This window comes from Enoplosus armatus, chromosome 3 (assembly GCF_043641665.1).
Source record: "Enoplosus armatus isolate fEnoArm2 chromosome 3, fEnoArm2.hap1, whole genome shotgun sequence".
Lineage (NCBI taxonomy): Eukaryota > Metazoa > Chordata > Actinopteri > Centrarchiformes > Enoplosidae > Enoplosus > Enoplosus armatus.
The window spans coordinates 12,784,059-12,801,939 of record NC_092182.1 but is presented as its reverse complement, the minus strand read 5'-3'; the positions used below and the strand labels follow the sequence as shown (position 1 = coordinate 12,801,939).

The window sequence follows — 17,881 nt, the reverse complement described above, 5'->3', positions numbered from 1 at the left end:
GTGACAGGACGGACACACACATACACAAACACGCACAGACACACAGAGACACGACCATTTCCACCCTGTACAGCCTTCAATGACTGGCTGATTAATTGCACCATCAATGACCTACAATATGGATGATCGCTGTTACATTTTTACCATTACTTCCTATTTATTTTTTCATTGTTTACTCATTCAAAATTGGAAAATTACATTGAAGGGGAAATAATTTAAAACCTATGCAGAATAAAATCTGTGTTTAGAGAGAGATGATATACAGACTGTCGAATGGTTACACAAACAGCAGATAATGTCCATCTCTAAACACTCAAGTATATGATTCATTTATGGTTTAAATGGTTGAAAACCTATTAAAACCATTTAAAAATAGAGTACATAAAAGTCCTAAATTAGCCAAAGATCCCTTTTCTAAATCTCTAAATCTTACACCATGTATTGATCATGCTTTTGCAGAGCAGTGTATCGTGTAACTGTATGCTACAGTAGTAGGTCCACTTGTTATGGATATTAGTTACAGCTGGGATTGTATATGTATCGCATTGGTTCTGGACAGAGTGTGACATCAGGAAAACTTATGTAGGAAATTATAAGGTAAAATGTGCCCATTATGCCGAACAGTACGGATGACTGCAGAACAAACCAACTGCAGAGAAGTGCAGGTTCAACACACATTAAAGTTTAGGGTTCTATATGTATTAAGTGTGTAGTAATTGTGATAGAATATGTGGACAGCGTATCTCTTTGGACTATGGCACATATGCAGCAGTAGGTACGCAAAGTGCTTATATATAGTGCATATTGTGCTTTTGCATCCATTGCTGTTATATTCCTATTGTACGCATCAAGGGCAATAGCAATGATCACACAGAAAATAACAGTCATAAATAGAGTTTCAGCATTGGTTTGTTTTATTTGTCTTTGTGAAAAGATCAGTATTTGTATTCTACAAACTGCCATTAAAGTAAATTAAAAGATAAAGAAAAACATTGAAATATGGACAAATAATGAAATCACAGCCAATTAATCCAAACTGAAGCATAGCATGACCTTTATCCCAGCTAGAGAGAAAGAAGCAGACAGAACAGAGATCTGTGGAAATCTGTGAGTTTAGTATTTCTACAATGTCAGCTAATGTGTTTATGCCAATTAAGGCTCTGCTGAATTAGAAACATACTGCCAGAAAGTTTGCTGCAAGTCAAAAGAATTGATTCAGACTTACGAAGGAGAACAAAAGTACTGATTTTTAAAAAGACATCTCAAATGCATCAGGAACAGAAGAGCAGCCTCCCCCCTTGTGATGGAGCAAACTGGATTAAGTCCATCTCCATAAAGGGAGATAAAACAATCATTGTTTCACATGCGTTCAGCATTCCACAATCACTGCATTTCAGCAGACTGTCTCCATCCCCAGAAAAAGAGGCTGATAGAAGAAAGTCATCATTGCCCCTGATACAGAGGCCAGTATTCGCCTCACCTCTACAAGACCTCTGAAACTGCTTCATGCCGGTCTGAAGCACTGTGACACAGTGTCAGGCTGAAGTGGACGCAACAAAGGTCAAGATTGAACCATCTTTTTATGGGGATCAAAGACGTACCGCTTGAAATGCAAGTGAATGCTAACAGGCTGAGAATCTGTTTTGGGCTCCTCTTCATTTGCCGGTCCGCCCTTGCTTCCACCCTTCCCTTTCTTCTTGGAGGTGGATGATAACAGCTGCTTGGTTTCTGGGCAAAGACCATCTGAAGAAAATATAAACAGGCAGGTCAAGTAATGTTGATTATCAAACATTACATAAATAGATCCCCTTATGTAATAAATCTAGGTCGTACTGCATACTGTCCTACACTATGTACAGTCCTTAATCATCTTAGTGTAGGTATATCTGATGCTTGATAGAGATCTACACTGTTACGTGTGCAGTAGGTGCTGTATCAGTGCTGGAGCCTGTGTGCTGACCTCGAGATCACCTGATGCCTTCATCCTCCTGATGTAACTGATGAAAATGTGCAGAGAACCAGGTCTCGGTTGCTGCTCAGGTCTCTGCGTTAGTCTGGCTCACCCTGACACTCCAGTATCATGTCCCCTTCTGTCTGCTTAGACACAGACTCATCTTCCTTCACTTAGGCCTCGTTCTCAGACATACTGAGCTGTTTCCAGTTAACGCTGAGTTGCTATTCGATGCTCCTCATGCATGCACGACAAATGCACAACATCATATCTACCCTCCTCCCTTGTCTTTCTGTATGTGTGTTTCGTGGATAGAAACTGGCTGCTTGTTTGCCGTTTTGCACACGGAAGGTAAGAAATGTTCTCGGTTCATTGCTTTACACGCAGGCTGTCTGACCTCGCGTACAAAACGGCGCCAGCATTCTTCTTGTTATCGTTATGCCAATGTGAGGGTTGTTATGGTTGCAGCGTAGCCAGAAATCTCTTCTTGTTATCTATGATCAGCTTGAAACGTCCGTTTACCACCACAAAACACACTCACACACCCAAACTTAAATGATTTTTGTTCACATACAAGTGACGCATACTGTTGGAATTACACTTTTTCACATTTGTTCTCAAATAGATTTCTAAGGATTTGGGTGTAGAAAATATAACAAAACATCTACTATATAAAAAAATACTGCACAGACTTAAAGGGAAATGGGACTATCACTGAAGCCTAAGAATCAAGATAAGTGCATGTGAAACATTATATGACTAGTGGCATACTCATCAGACAGTGTTTATCAGACAGGGTTAAAAATAAACACCCAATAAGCACCAAATATGGTTATACATTGGCTTTGGTGAACAGATAAAATAGAGTCAGTAGCCAAGTTGGCAGCAAATGTACTTTTGAAGGAGCAATATAACACCAGGTTTAAAGTGGCGATAGACAACTTTTCAACCCCTACAGTTTCCAAGTGGTATTGGTTGTTGACGCCGCTGTCGCAAAGACAACCGGATCGCTTCCCATTTACTTCGGAGGCTAGCAACTACCACAACACAGGACACACTGCATTTGTTTCCAAATTTCCGTGAAGAAACGATCAACACCAGTCCAGAATCCCAATGTGAAGCAGAAACCGTGATAAAGGCAGACCAAAACACCCGGTGGTATTAATAAGTAGGCAGGTTCTGTTACTTACTGATGTAGTAGGAAAATGCCAACTGAATGTTGGTTTGGGACCCTCTCAAGTCCCGCAGCTCACTCCAACGAGTGAATGTCCATCCGAAGTTCACTCTTGTTTTACCTCGGTTTCTATCACTCTCCCTCTTCGCCTCCTTTGCCTCCTCCATCAAAGGGGCTCTTTTTCTTTTGCCGGGTGGAGTTTCTACAGTTACTCCCGTTGTTCCACCGTCCTCAATTTCCACTACAAGGGGATATTTACCGATAGCTACCAGGGAAAACATAAGCACTATGCTCTTTTTTTAATTGAAATAATTATACAACACCTTATGAAAAAGCCATGGATGTATAAAAAGGTAAAAGTGCTCTTTCTGTTTTTGCTGCAATGGTTGATGCACTTCCTTTGTGCCGTAAATCGAGCCTTCCTTTTCCCAGGAGATCGTTCCCGGTGGCAGATTGTGCAATGAAAGCGAGGCTTATAGGGAACCAATCTTAACGCTGATGGTGTCATTATTACTGTAGCTAAGATTGTGCAATCAACATTTTCTTCATAATGTTAAGGTAAAGCAAAAAGCAAGACGTGTCTATTGCCACTTTAAACCACTGTGTTTTCTGTTCTTACACTAGATAAGACCATGGAGCAATAATAATCCCACTGCCCCCCCTCAATTGATCTACAGAAAACTGCCAAACACACTCCAGGAACATTCCAGGTTCTCAAACGTGTAGTGTGTTTGCTGCTTTTGTTCATATGTCATAGTAAAACAAATATTTTGGGAGAACAACTAATTGAATAATACAGAAAACAGTCATCAGATTAAAACGTAGTGAAAATAATCATTAGTTGCAGCTTTAGAAATAATGCAGGTATTATCAGTAGGTACGAACGCACTTCATTCTCTTCATCTTATGTAAGACAATGAAAGAGAAAGTCTGTGGAGCAACAGGCAGTCAAAGGAAACTCCCAATACTGACAAATAGCAACATGTCATGTTACCCATCAATTCAATATCTATATAAATAGTTGTTGCAACATGCAACATGTTCATCATGCAAAGTTTTCAAAAGGCTTAACTGCCACAAAGCAAAACGTCAGAGTTAAAATGTCAGCAGGAAAGGATAAATACACCTAAACCTATCATGACATTGATACTAGTGTATTGATAAGGATTGTAAGAGACCATATTCAGATATATTGCCGTATCAATTATTTGACCTACCCCTTACCAGCAGAATAGTGCCATCTTTGTCCTAATGCCCGTGGGGAGTCTCACTTGAACTCCACTGTCTGTTATGTTCATGCGTGAAGATGTGTGTGTGTGTCTGAAACTTTTGGCTTTGCTAGTGTGAGGCAGTGAAGAGGATGTAGGTGAGGTTCTCTTTCTAAATGTTTTTGTTTTCTCTTCCCTCCCGGTGTGGAGCAGTGGGTTCGGAGTAACAGAAGGTAAAATAAACATCGAACAGACTTCCCCCGGAACACAGGCGATCCCCAGAGGAATCCTGGGAATGTGGCTCAGGATGTCAGGCCTACCACTCTTACCGCATCCTGAAAACTGTCCACAGAGCCCCACAATCCAAGAAAAAAAAGAGACAAAGTGCTCTGGATGTGTGTATTGATGAAGAGGGAGACTTGTTTATGCTGTCCAACGTCAAAGGCCACATTGAGTTTGGTTTGACTACTGGTGTGACTGAGGTGATTATCTCTAAACGAAACAATAACCCCTCACTTCAGGTAAATACTTACCTTGTACCCGGATCTTGAACTTCCCGCTCTGTCCAAACCCACCCTCGATAACGCCAGTCTCGCCTGTCGACAGTGTGACCTTCAACCCCACAAAGAGCTGGAGGTTGGTCTCCTTCTTGAACAGGCTGCGGCCAATCACAGTGTAATCATCGGTCACCTGAGTACAAGAGAGTGGGAAAGAGCCCTTTGAGCTGCAGCACTAATGACAGATATGAAAGCACAAGATGTGACAAACGTGATTAGAAGTACTCGTTAAATGGTGTGCAAGCATGTGATGTTATTATGGCCGTGAAAATCAGTCGAGATTTTAGTTTGATCTCCGGTTTCCTTCCTCTGATGTCTAGTCTTGTTGGTTTGCCGTGATTTCACTCTGTCATCATGGCAGGGTGAGGAAGAGGAGCCGATCCTCTGTCCTGTGCCCTCATCAGCTGTACCACTTGCCGTCAGCCACATTCTTCGAGGCCCGACGCCTGACTGTCTCGCACTCCCTCTTTCATCCTCCTGCACATTTTATGCTATATTTGTTTGTATTTCTTTCTTATCATCCATCACCAAGTCACTCTAACCCGCCACTAATCTGATAACAGGAGGGCACCGCTCTGTCTCCAACTCACCCCCCACCGCCAGCTCTTCCTCTCTCTTCTGCCTAACCCTCATTCATTCTTGAACATTTGACCCTGACGTCCCTCAAGCGTGACTGATGCGCTGATTAAAAGAAATACAGTTGCTGTACACGTCTGACAGACCGTATGAATTGTGACTGGACGAGGCCGTCATATCTCAACAATGCCAGTAATGTGTTCTTTTACAGAAAGGAATTCTCAAGTCTTGAAACATAGCTGCCTCTTTCGGGAGACAGACAAACGGCAAATGTAACATCACATGACCACAGTCTGACCTCTTGCACGCGCTGTTTTACTCCTGAGTCAGTGACTGGAGCTGTCAACGGCCTGAGGTGCTAACAGCAGGAAACTAGCTCACACACTTGACCCCTGACCTGAATCTGACCCAGCACGAGGGTGCGCACTGAGAAACTTTACAGTGTAACTTTACAACTGTACAGCGCAATATGTCAAGAGTCATAACATTGTTGGTGCACCGACGGGTGAAAATACAAACTGTGAGAAGTCGAAGTGTGTTGACTTTTTGAAAAACTGTCGAATCAGATGTTTCAGTCAACAAGAAAACAAAAGAATTAGATAAGAAAAGATATGGATCGGTATGAACTGGAGCTCAGGATTTAGGACAGAACGTAACAGTAATCACAGCAGAACGAAAATCACAACAGCATGTGTAAGAGAGAGAAAGATGCTGAGCCAGAGAGAAGTGAGGGAAGAGTCATACAGTCATGTGGGTATTCCTGTGCCACTCAGGTGTGTCCAAACAGTGCCAGCCCCTGACAGCTAGACAGGGCTAGTGGCGTCAGGCGGCCACCCACGCACACCTCTGTGTCACAGCACATGCTCAGGCATGCGTACCCACCCATGCCTCAAACACTACTCACCAGGGCTGCATATGCATGCTTGTTTGTGTGTACGTGTCTGTTTATGAATATACAATAGGGGCTCTGTCTGGGACGCACGCTCCAGCGCTACCAGCAATGAGAAACATCCAAAGACGAACCAGAGCCAGAAGAAAAAGAAAGAAGGTGATAGAGAGGGCAGAGGAGCAAGGGCAACACTCAAGGGTGAGAAGAGAGGATGACAGTCGGAGAAAGACCATCTTAAATAAACTGCTGAGTCCACTCACCCTTTCCACCTGTCCATCCTTGTGTTTCATCTTGTAGATGCGCAGACGAGGCAGGGAAGTCTCAGCATAGCCTTTATCTTCAAACCCCTGTAGCAGAATGCCTTGGAAGGCCAACCGGCATGCATTGGCATGGATGTCTGTGTCCAACTTGGAGCCAATCACCAGGCAGAGTGAAGGACATGTGACTGGCCGCTCAAACTCCAACAAGGCCCATTGCTCTGGGTCAGGTCCTGAACTCACCTCTCCCTGACCGGTGACATATTCGTCCTGATAGAAGTACTCCCTGTCGAAGGTGAAGGGTGTTTCCAGTGAGCTAGGCTGTGCGGGAGGTGGTTTAGTGTCTGAGGGGGGCTCTAAAGCACCCACAGGTGGCAGGCCAAAGAAGGTAACCCTCGCCATGACCGTCTCGTGGCCAACAGTGATGTGGAACTTGGCACGGGTGGCCAGAGAGCCCTTGAAGTAGCCTATCTTCCTCACAGAGATGACAGCTGCATAGAGGGTGCGCAGAGACCCTGGGGTGCACACCACACCCCGCTCCAACAGTTTAGGGTCAAACTGTGTCACACACACACCCACACGATCCCCCTGCATGGCCCCCGACACTGGCTTCCGAAACATCTGCACCGACTTTATCTTCTTGGTCACCTGATACAATAAATAACACAGATTTCTAACATCAGTTTAATAACAATTTCATTTAACATCAATATAACAGATTTGGAAAACAATTTACTATAGAAAGAAAACAGAACATAAACTCACATTAATGCTGCTGACAGTTGAAAGCCCAGCCGTGCATGTTTAAATTTTTTTCTTTTATTTTGTTTTATTTTCGTTTAACATTTTCAAACTTACTCAGGTCCAACTTTAATTTTACTTTCAAAACCTAAAAACTAAAGATGGCATACAGCATGAGATTAAATACTGAAAAACATCAGTTATTATCTCTACAGCACAGGGAAGTTTTATAACATATTTAAGGGAAAAGGCCCTATAGAGGACTTTTTGTCAATAAAATATGCACATACACAACTAAACAGCTCATTAATTATGCACAACGTGCAGTTTACTTCTTTCTTTTAAAGATAACAGAGCTATTTATCAAAATATTGCTTTTGCCCAATAATGGCAATGGTCAAATTAAATATAATATATATATACTGTAGTAATATATATATATAAAGGGAAATGTATTGTATGAGGTTTATTTGTGGGGGGAAAATGACACTTTTGGCAAAAGTCTTATTGAATATGTATTTAAATAATCTTTTTTATCAAGCTTTGATAAAAACTGAATAACAGCTGATGATGTGCTTTGTTTTGTTTAAACTATACATCTTCAAACTAATCTCAAGTATGAAAATGAACAATTAAAAGATATCTATCTGACTACCTGTCCATCTACCCATCTATGATACCTCAAAGTTTCTGTGGTGGTTTTTGTTGCACACTGACCAAATCAGTGCAGTAGTGGCACAGATCAAGCCTCAGTAACAAATGACTGTTAATTTAGCCATTTGCTGCCACCAAGAGGTGAACAAGAAAACTGCAGACAAAACTGCTGAGCCTGGCTGAAAGTGTGCATCTGGTCTAAATTACCCAACTCCAGTGCTGCCAGTCGCCCCCCAGTCCCCTCATCCTTCCCTCACATTAAACTGACACATCCTCTGAACCCACTCGGCCATCCCTCCCTCGGTTTGCCCACTTCCAGTCAACTTCTGAACTTCCGAAACTCTGTGGTTTCTACGAAAGAATTTCCAGCACTCTGGTATGTTACTTGCTTGTAAATATCAAGAGATTCAGAATTCATGCCCATTTTTTCTGGAGCATACCTTTAGCGCTGGGATTTCCACCGTGTCGTTGATGGCCAACGACCCCTGCAGGATGGTTCCAGTCATGACTGTTCCCTGACCGCGGATGGAGAAGCAATGGTCCACAGCCATCAAAAGGTCACCTCCCGGGTCTCTCTGAGGGAGGTATGTCTGTTTCTTCAAAAGCTGAGGCAGACAACCAAAAAGGGCAAAGACACATTTATTTACACACAAAGGATAACTGCTGTCATAATATTGTAAGGTCACAAATATGAAACCAGATAAAGAGAGGGGCAGGTACTTATTAGATCCAGATCTAGCTAGAAATAAACTCACAAACACTGCCTGATAAACGCCGTCTCTTCTTTTCTCAGTTTGTTGATATTGATAGAGGTTGACAGGAGTACAGCCTGACCGATGAATCAACCAGGCTGATATTAGCTCACAGCAGATACATTGGCGTCTGTGTATTTGTTGGCTGATAATTAATAAACTGCAGTATAGAAATTACAAAGATATGTTTATGGTAATTTAAGCAGTGTATGTATGTTTATATTTCATCTGAAAATGTCCCACTCAATACACGTCACTGCCATCTTTCCAAGTACAGTACATAATGTACGAAGTATATACTTCGTTAACTGAACAAAGGAACTATCCCATTGTTAGTTTCAATTGTACGCTAAGTAAACACAGTCGAGGACTCGCTTTACTATTTCAACACCACTTGAACAATGTCAACTGACTAACAGCACTTGTTCATAAGTGAGAACTTATGTGCTCTTTTGAGCTAAATTAGTAACAATGGAGGCAGACCAGCGTGTTTCCGGACTTTTACCTCTATTAAGTCTGGCACTCCATGTGGCTCCTCTGTGTCAGGAGCCTCCGGGCCCCCAGGCTTCGCTGCCACTGCAATCACTGGACATTCTTTAAATCTGGCCAACAGAAAAAACAGTCATATTGGAGTTACTTCATGCTTTGATGTTGAAGTGATGATTAAAGTTACTTCAAATAAAAAAACAAGTGGGCCTGACACACAGACCGCTGGAATGCAGAGAGGGGGACAGAACGTGTAATGAGTGAAGAAGTTTGACAAGAGATTCAATCCTGGTCCACTGGCCGTACATGTGGTGCCCTAACCCACTTAGCTTAGGCTAGGACCACATTTCAAAGCCACTACCTCTACACATGTCCTGATTAATTATTATTTTAATTGTATTAAATGCAGACCTGGTGCTCTCCAGTGTTTTGTGCAGTCTCTTGGTCATTTTCTCAATGGCACTCTCTCTCTTGTTGGGTGGCAGCAGGTCGATTTTGTTCAGGACGACCACCATGCGAGGGCAGGTCAGCTCTCCTATCAGCAAACACTCTGCCGTCTGAGTCTGCACCCCTTTCACCACGTCCACCACCAGCATCATCAGGTCAATGATCTGGGCGCCTAGAGAAGTAATAATAATCAGATATTACTGACTTGGAAGAAAAGCAGTGAGCTGAAGCAGAACAGCACAGTCATTTGCTGTTTAAGACATTCCAGCATCTATAAAAAGATGTAAAAACTGTGAGTAGAGACTATGAAGCCGACAACAGCAATACAAACAGGAACGGACACAGATACCCAAAAATAACAGTTGGACAAGAAGAGAAATTAGGGGAGGGGTGCACAAAGGCTAGAGGGTTGAAACTAGAGCTGCAGCTCACTTGGTTGTCTTCCCTTTCCCTCTTTTCTTTTCCTGACTTTGGCAGTCTCTCTTTCCTGTGTTCCTCTCTTTTCTCTCCTTCTATTTGGCTCCCTCTCTTTCCTGTGCTCTCCCCACTTGGGACAAGAGGGGAAGTTTAATACATACCCCGATCCCCATACTTTCCTTCCTCCCTAATCTACAGCATGTGCCACCCCACATAGGTTTCATTTAGCATGTTGGTAACACGACACAGCAGTATTCAGTGTTTGAGTACGTGCTTGTATGCTTCAATACCAGGACCATTACTTATACCTAAAGTCTGATTACATCACACTCTTTTATACAGAGTGTTTTTTACAAGTTTAGAAAAAGTGGAATCTTGGTTGTTGAAAGCAGGTAATCAAGACAGTGTCCCTCTGAGTGAGTGTCCTCATTATCTGCTCTGGACAGTCACACCACTGTAGTTATTTCTCCTCATACTCCAAACCATCCAAGTCAGTATGACATGATCAACCTAGCTGTTTGCAGAGAAAAGGCGCCCTCTGCTGGATATGTTAAATGTGTAATACCACTGACAATGTAGTGTAAGCAGCATCCTACTGTGGCCATGAATGCAGCATTTAGATAATCATATCTTTGTCAAGAGCACAGGGTGTATGTTTTACATATGGATGACAGTGTGTGCATGATGGTGTTATTAGATGGTGTTATTAGCAACACCTGTGCTTTTCCTTCTATGACAAGTCAGAAAGTCTGCTGTGAAAAAGGCCAATTTAAGAGGTGTGTTTTTATCTTCAGTTGTATATACTCTCCGTTGGCAGTGTGTTAGGCACACCTGGCAAAAACTAATGCAGTCTAATTCAACAACCCTGCAATAAATCCTTTAATATTCAGCATAGTGACTACACCCTTTAAAATGACCACAAAGTTAAATCAACACCTCTCTAAAACAGTTAAAATAAGCATTGTAACTTTCATAATGTCCGAATATATTTCAGGGATGTTGTTCAATAAACTAGCAACTGGGTGTAGTTGGTGAGGTATGGTTGCTGTAGCCTTAACTTGTACCAACAACCACTGGTATAGTGGCCAACGTGTTCTGACTTTACAGCATGTGATTACGTTTCATGTACATCAGCGTGACATCTAGCACCAAAACTTGCAGAGAATTTAGATAGCTCACCCCCAATGATAGTCCGAATAAGAGAGGCGTGTCCCGGACAGTCCACCAGTGTGAACTGCAGGCTGTCATACTGCTGCTGGCCTCCGCTGCTGTCCCGCAGGTGATCGGGAAGATCCACCGCGAAGGAAGAGAAGCCGAGGTCCAGCGTGATGCCTCTCTCACGGGACTGCGGGTTCTTGTCGAAGGCAGCCGTGGAGGCGGTGCTGCTCAGTGCCCTGGCAAGCGATGTCTTCCCGCTGTCGACATGTCCCAGCACCCCGACGTTGAAATTTAACGTTTTGTTGCGACTGTCAGCAGGCTCTGACATTTTAACACCAGTTTGATGTAACGTTAACTGTCGTGTGTTTTTTTTCCTTACTGTGATTTGGACCTTGAACTCAGCTCCACTGAAACGTTAAGCGGCGATAAAAGCTGTCCACAATCTTTTCGTTCGTTGGCATCCGCTTATTAAACCCAAAACACTATCAGAAACAAGCTGTTTCAATTAGTTTGAAGCTTACAAACCACATGTAGCTATAAATAAGACTTTAGTGTTTCTTCAGCTTGTAGACAGTTGAGAGAAACGTCTCCCTCAGAGTCATCCTCGGACAACATGCAAAAGCGGAACTAGTGTTTTTTAGCTAACAAAAGTAAAAAGTGGAAAACTGACCAGCCATAGTGGCTCTTTGATTAAAACGTAACTGTAAAACGTTGATGGGGCAATGAAAACCCTCCATCTTCTAGTTCTGCATTCATTTGAGATTCTTATTTGCACTTTGACACGTTTCGAGCAGTTTCTGCTACGACAAAGCAACTGAAACACAAACGGAAATGAAAACTCTCATGGGCGGGGTTTTGAGTGATAAAAAAAATTATCGACAGGGACTTTAGCCAATGAGTGTGTCGTATTGGTCAACAATGTCCAATTGTTTTTCTAGATGGTCCAAATAGGTGGTACTTCAGGGTATCACTTCCGCTGATTTTCCCTAGTAACCCACATGGAAACCGATTTCCCTGTGTTTTGAGTTTCGGCGCCGATTCCGGCGGTGAGAAGTAATCTGAGGCACAGGAGGCATCTTCACCATAAACCTGCCTTGCAGTTTTTACATCACATATTTGTAAAGTAACATTAACTATGAAGATCGAGGAGGTAAAAAGCACCACGAAAACTCAGCGGATCGCCTCTCACAGTCATGTCAAAGGACTCGGGCTAGACGAGGCCGGGAATGCTAAACAGTCAGCATGTGGTCTAGTGGGCCAGGAGGCTGCCAGAGAGGTAATATTCATGTTTCACTGCACCGACGTTATTTTTGTATTGTTTGGAGGGATAACTTCGAGGGCTGAAAATGTTTTGCCTGCAAGATTTCGCCCATTGAAGGCGGTAAGGTGCACCAACAAGCTAGCTGAATTCCGTTAGCACTGTGGTGTCGCTGTTTCATACATGCAGGGGTGAGTTTAAGGGAAAGTCCATCCTAATTAGAAGCCACATTCATTCACATTCTTTTTTTTTCTTCAATATGCTATTTTAAACTTTTCATTTGTGAAAATTTAACCGGTCTCATCCGCAGATAAACTGCAAAGAGACTAAATATATTGATTAATGTAGAAACAAGTGGATCTGCTGTATAGACAAACACTAACACTGCCAAGATGTAATCTCAAACAAAAAGTATGTGTCCACGGTCTGTCACCAATTCAGTGACAAAGGACCAGCTTCAAAAATTGTCAGCAGATACAGACATCTAGTCTTGATGGTCTGATTTGCAAACTAATGAGACACCTGACTGTTTGCAGGGATACTTGACCGGGACCGCATATTGTCAATGTGTCCTTCTCAGAACTGCAAAAGATTTTAAATAAAAGAGAAGCTACTGCAGGAGCTACTGCCACTGCTTGATTTTCAATATGTGAAAATATAAACCTGATGTGAAATGCGCAGCTTCCAGTGCACTGGCTCTGCTTATTGGCTTTAATGGCGTGGACAAAAAGGGCAGGAGTAACCACGGCATGGCAATCTACATTTCTAGCAGCAGAGCACAACTCAAACCGCGGCAAATGTGTTGACTTATGCGCTTTACAGTATTTCAGCACACTTGGAGATATGTTAACTAAAAACCATCCTCAGACCCCTGCTTTGAAGTCAATCCCTACAACAGCACTCAACTCAGGGGGGGTATCCCACTTCCAGCTACTTGTATCGCAGTTAAGTCCTATTGACATTTCACCATAGTATGTCTATATATAATGGGGGTTTTTTTCACTCTCCAGGCGTGTGGCATCATTGTCGAGCTGATCCGCTCAAAGAAGATGGCAGGAAGAGCAGTGTTACTGGCAGGGCCACCCGGTACAGGAAAGGTAAGCGTGTAGTGTTCATTCACTAGCAAGACGGCAGTAAAGCTTAATTGAATGTGGCGTCTGTTGCTGCTGCAGATTGTGACTCTTAAATTCCTTTTCTTCCTCTCCTTCCTGCAGACTGCCCTCGCCTTGGCTGTAGCACAGGAGTTGGGAAACAAGGTGCCTTTCTGCCCCATGGTTGGCAGTGAGGTCTACTCATCTGAGATTAAAAAAACAGAAGTACTGATGGAGAATTTCAGGAGGGCCATTGGTGAGTGTCACTTAAAAATGATTTGGTTCATTGGCCACGACAAGTCGCTGCAAATGAGGTTGTTGTTTCTTGAGATAAACTCTGACCTGTTGGGATATGAGTTGGCAGTTGTGAAAATGTCATGATTGGTTACCCCAGAGCGCCATTTTTAAATACTGGCAAACAGTTTATTGAAAATGATGGTCACAGCAAGAGAAAGCAAATGTTAAAATGAAGGAAAATGCAGATTTGAAAAAAACAGACAAAGTAATCTAATCACTCAGACTTTCCACTGAGACACTCTACTGAAAAAGATGAAAACAGCCTGAGTAACCATAACATTGTTTCTGGAAAAAACAATTCCATCCTTCCAGCATACTTGTTAGCGAGCATTGTTTCAAAACCTCAGCACACAGAACCAAGTCTGTCTGTATGACTCGATACCACCAGAGCTAAATGAGAAAAAAAACATTCCTCTACTTTCTTTGTCTCTTGTTGTAAAAGGACCTTATATATTCAACTCATTCCCTCAGTGAGGAGTCCGTGGGGAGGGAGAGTAAGGTGTCCTGCACACGTTGTTGCTCATGAGCTGAAAGGCAACATTTGACAGTGGATTTATGAGAATGGTGTTGAGAAGGAAGGAAGGCTGAAGAGGGGGAAGAGGTTTGTCTGACTGCTGATGGTACCTGTCGCAGGGAAGGAAATGGAGCTTAGGTAGAGGGAGAGGTGGTCATCAGCACCTTTGCTCCTCCCCTAGAACAGGATCCACAAGGGGGGGTGGGTCATTTTGAAGAGTTGTCATCACTCTGTCGATAAGAGTGCCGTGACAGACAGCCCCTGCCTTAAGCATTGCTTTCTGACCCTCACTGCAGCGGATCAGCCACCTGTGTGCTGCTCATACTCTGTGCCACGGCAGCATGAAAGAGGAACAAGAGCGTGATCATGTTACACAAGATGATGCCCAGACATTTCATGGGCACGCGCACACGTGTTCGCTCTCTGTAATAAAATGCATTGTTCAGTAGACTGAAGGATGTGGCGGCTTAGTTGAGCCAGGAATATAAAGGCCTGATTGAGTTCTCACTCTGTACTGTGTGTGTGTGTGTGTGTGTGTGTGTGTGTGTGTGTGTGTGTGACTGTAATGTCTCCCACATTCAGGACTGCGTATCAAAGAAACAAAGGAGGTCTATGAAGGGGAGGTGACAGAGCTGACCCCCTGTGAGACTGAGAATCCCATGGGTGGCTACGGAAAAACCATCAGCCACGTCATCATCGGACTGAAGACGGGCAAAGGCACGAAGCAGCTCAAGGTCAGACTGGGAGCTATAATCTTTCTTTTTTTTTGAGTCCTCTTTCTTTTGAACTTCTCAAGGTACTTCACATTTATTAAATATTTATATGGTTCTCTTTTCACCTAGAAATAACACGTATCCTGCGTCCAGGTTGTGTCTAGATGTGATTTTTATCTTTTTGATTCAAAACTTTTACCTGAACCTTTTTTTTTATGTTTTTAAAATGTCACTGACCAATTGTGGGGATGGTTTTAGTAATCAGATTTAATGCCCCATGGGAACATTCATTTAATGTTCAGATTTCAAGTATAATGTGCTGTAACAACACTGATGAATCTCTTGTCTTGTTTGTCTAATTTCACCACGGGGATCAATAAAGTATTTCTGATTCTGATTCTGATTCTTAGCTGGACCCCAGCATTTATGAGAGTCTTCAGAAAGAGCGTGTGGAAGTGGGAGATGTCATCTACATTGAAGCCAACAGTGGAGCTGTCAAGGTATCGCTATGTTACTTCCATGTGTTACTCCCTCACAACACAGAGTATAAAGATGTACATACTACACTTTAATTCACCAAATTGTTTAGCTCACAAATAAAATATTTCAAAGAAAAACCATAAGAAATATTTGGTTAGACCAAAGCTCTGTTTTCTGTCTTGCATGTCCTCTTCAGTCCTTCATGGTGGCGTTCTGTCATCTCTTTCAGCTCTGCATGAAAGCTCTGCTGCATTTCTACTGTACTGTGGAATGAGCCTCTCTCATTCCTGCAGCTCGTCATGCTCCGTCTATCTCTCCATCTCCCACAATGCCTCTTTTCCAGCAGCGGGGCTTGTGGCCTGTGTTGACAGGCTGCGATGACGGTTCCTTTTAATCGGTGCAGGTGGGCCCGGGTGGGGGGAGGAGGGGGCGCAGACCGGCTCAAGTCAGAGGCCAAAAGAGGAGGGCTGTACGACACATTTGTTACTGTTGACAGCCGTATCATGACCTGCCCTCTGAAACTCTTTCATCCCTCAGCCTCCTGCCCTCCTCTCTGCGATGGGCTGGCACTGGGTTCAATCGTACACCTGCCCTCCCTCCTCCCCTGTGCCGTCTTTTGTTTCACTGTTGTCCAGAGAAATGGGAGACATTCATTTTTGTTAAACGCGGTCGATTTTTACTTATTCTTACTATTAACACATTTTGGTGTTGCTGTGTCTTTGCAGAGACAAGGTCGCTGTGACACTTTTGCTACAGAGTTCGACCTGGAGGCAGAGGAGTACGTGCCGCTGCCCAAAGGTGATGTCCACAAAAAGAAGGAGATAGTCCAAGACGTCACACTGCACGACCTGGATGTTGCAAATGCCAGACCCCAGGTATGTAACTGCAAGTGTCCTGTAAGTTAATATCAGTGCAGCTGTTTACAAAATAAAGTTATCCCCTGTAATTTTTTTTAAATAATTGCTCATTATTTGATCTCAGGGAGGCCAGGACATTCTCTCCATGATGGGACAACTGATGAAGCCCAAAAAGACAGAAATCACAGGTAGAGAAAAGCTGACATCTTCACGGCTCACATCACGGCTGGCTTCACCACCATGTTGGCTTCTGTTGTTTATCCATTCCCGTTTTCTCTCCTACGTTAGATAAGCTGCGTGCTGAGATCAACAAGGTGGTGAATCGCTACATTGACCAAGGCGTAGCTGAGCTCGTACCTGGCGTGCTGTTTGTGGACGAGGTGCACATGCTGGACATTGAATGCTTCACATACCTCCATCGAGCACTTGAGAGCACCATCGCCCCCATCGTTGTGTTCGCCTCTAACAGGGGAAACTGTTTAATTAGGTTGGAGGCCTAAAATGTATTTCATAGAGAGAAACATCTTCAAAATTCAACAGAAAAGAGCATGTTCCTTGCTGAGATGTAAGATTTGTAATATTAACAATCAATTGTCGCTCACCAGGGGGACAGAAGACATCAGCTCTCCACACGGGATTCCTCTGGACTTGCTGGACAGAGTCATGATAATCCGCACCATGTTGTACACACCACAGGAGATGAAGCAGGCGAGTCAGTTATATCCAGATATCTGCATGTGTGACGTATGTGTCTGTGCATGTGTCCCTAATTACAGTGTGGTTTGCAGATCATCAAGATCCGTGCTCAGACTGAGGGGATCAATATCAGCGAGGAAGCCCTTTCACACCTGGCAGAGATCGGCACCAAGACCACCCTCAGGTAAGGACATGCACTGTGTCACAGGGGAAAGGGAAAACGACATTTGAAGGAGTAACATAACCCTATTTTATTGTTATACACAAGTTGAGGTTGAAACTTTCAAAGAGAAGCCTGCAACTCCTCTCACTCTCCTCTCTATCCTAAACTGCCGTATTCTGTGTATGTATATGTGCGAGTATACTGAGTGGCTCTTATTTCCCGTTTCCTCTCAGGTACGCCGTACAGCTGCTGACACCAGCCAGCCTGCTGGGCCGTGTTCAGGGAAAAGAGACCGTGGAGAGGGAGCAGGTAGAGGAAATCAACGAGCTGTTCTACGACGCCAAGTCCTCCGCCAAAATCCTCCAAGACCAACATCACAAGTTTATGAAATAAAACTGGATCTCCACCTGTTCTTTCACAACTCCCTGCGTGCTGGTGTTCTCAGCCAGTTGTTACATGATTCACTTTGATTCTCCATCCTTGTACCATCCTTTTGTTTCTTTGCATTTTTCCATCTGTACTCTCTCCACCGTGGCTCATTTACT

General features: G+C 43.4%; 2 protein-coding genes across 2 annotated transcripts; one reads left to right on the top strand and one right to left on the bottom strand.

Annotated features, from left to right (window-relative positions):
• Positions 1–913: 913 nt before the first annotated feature.
• On the bottom strand, positions 914–11,595 carry eefsec (eukaryotic elongation factor, selenocysteine-tRNA-specific). The gene is made up of 7 exons (XM_070902922.1): positions 11,289–11,595; positions 9,657–9,864; positions 9,265–9,361; positions 8,448–8,612; positions 6,616–7,260; positions 4,867–5,023; positions 914–1,743 (listed from the first exon to the last, which is right to left on the bottom strand). The coding sequence occupies exons 1-7, from the start codon at positions 11,593–11,595 to the stop codon at positions 1,562–1,564; spliced, it is 1,761 nt and encodes a 586-aa protein (XP_070759023.1). The 3' UTR covers positions 914–1,561.
• A 764-nt stretch (positions 11,596–12,359) lies between these two features.
• On the top strand, positions 12,360–17,880 carry ruvbl1 (RuvB-like AAA ATPase 1). The gene is made up of 11 exons (XM_070902486.1): positions 12,360–12,543; positions 13,536–13,622; positions 13,740–13,872; positions 15,010–15,161; positions 15,551–15,640; positions 16,346–16,495; positions 16,602–16,665; positions 16,766–16,964; positions 17,083–17,185; positions 17,266–17,357; positions 17,570–17,880. The coding sequence occupies exons 1-11, from the start codon at positions 12,403–12,405 to the stop codon at positions 17,727–17,729; spliced, it is 1,371 nt and encodes a 456-aa protein (XP_070758587.1). The 5' UTR covers positions 12,360–12,402; the 3' UTR covers positions 17,730–17,880.
• Position 17,881: the final 1 nt, after the last annotated feature.

What these genes read in the sequence shown, in the direction of transcription:
- ruvbl1 (XM_070902486.1), top strand. Translation starts at nt 12,403, where the DNA reads ATGAAGATCGAGGAGGTAAAAAGCACCACGAAAACTCAGCGGATCGCC. An exon ending in CCAACAGTGGAGCTGTCAAG is followed by an intron (nt 15,641 to 16,345) that starts GTATCGCTATGT and finishes GTGTCTTTGCAG; the next exon opens with AGACAAGGTCGCTGTGACAC. An exon ending in CACCACAGGAGATGAAGCAG is followed by an intron (nt 17,186 to 17,265) that starts GCGAGTCAGTTA and finishes TGTGGTTTGCAG; the next exon opens with ATCATCAAGATCCGTGCTCA.
- eefsec (XM_070902922.1), bottom strand. Translation starts at nt 11,595, where the DNA reads ATGTCAGAGCCTGCTGACAGTCGCAACAAAACGTTAAATTTCAACGTC. An exon ending in TATTCGGACTATCATTGGGG is followed by an intron (nt 9,865 to 11,288) that starts GTGAGCTATCTA and finishes TTACTTCTCTAG; the next exon opens with GCGCCCAGATCATTGACCTG. An exon ending in AGGATGGACAGGTGGAAAGG is followed by an intron (nt 5,024 to 6,615) that starts GTGAGTGGACTC and finishes TCTTGTACTCAG; the next exon opens with GTGACCGATGATTACACTGT.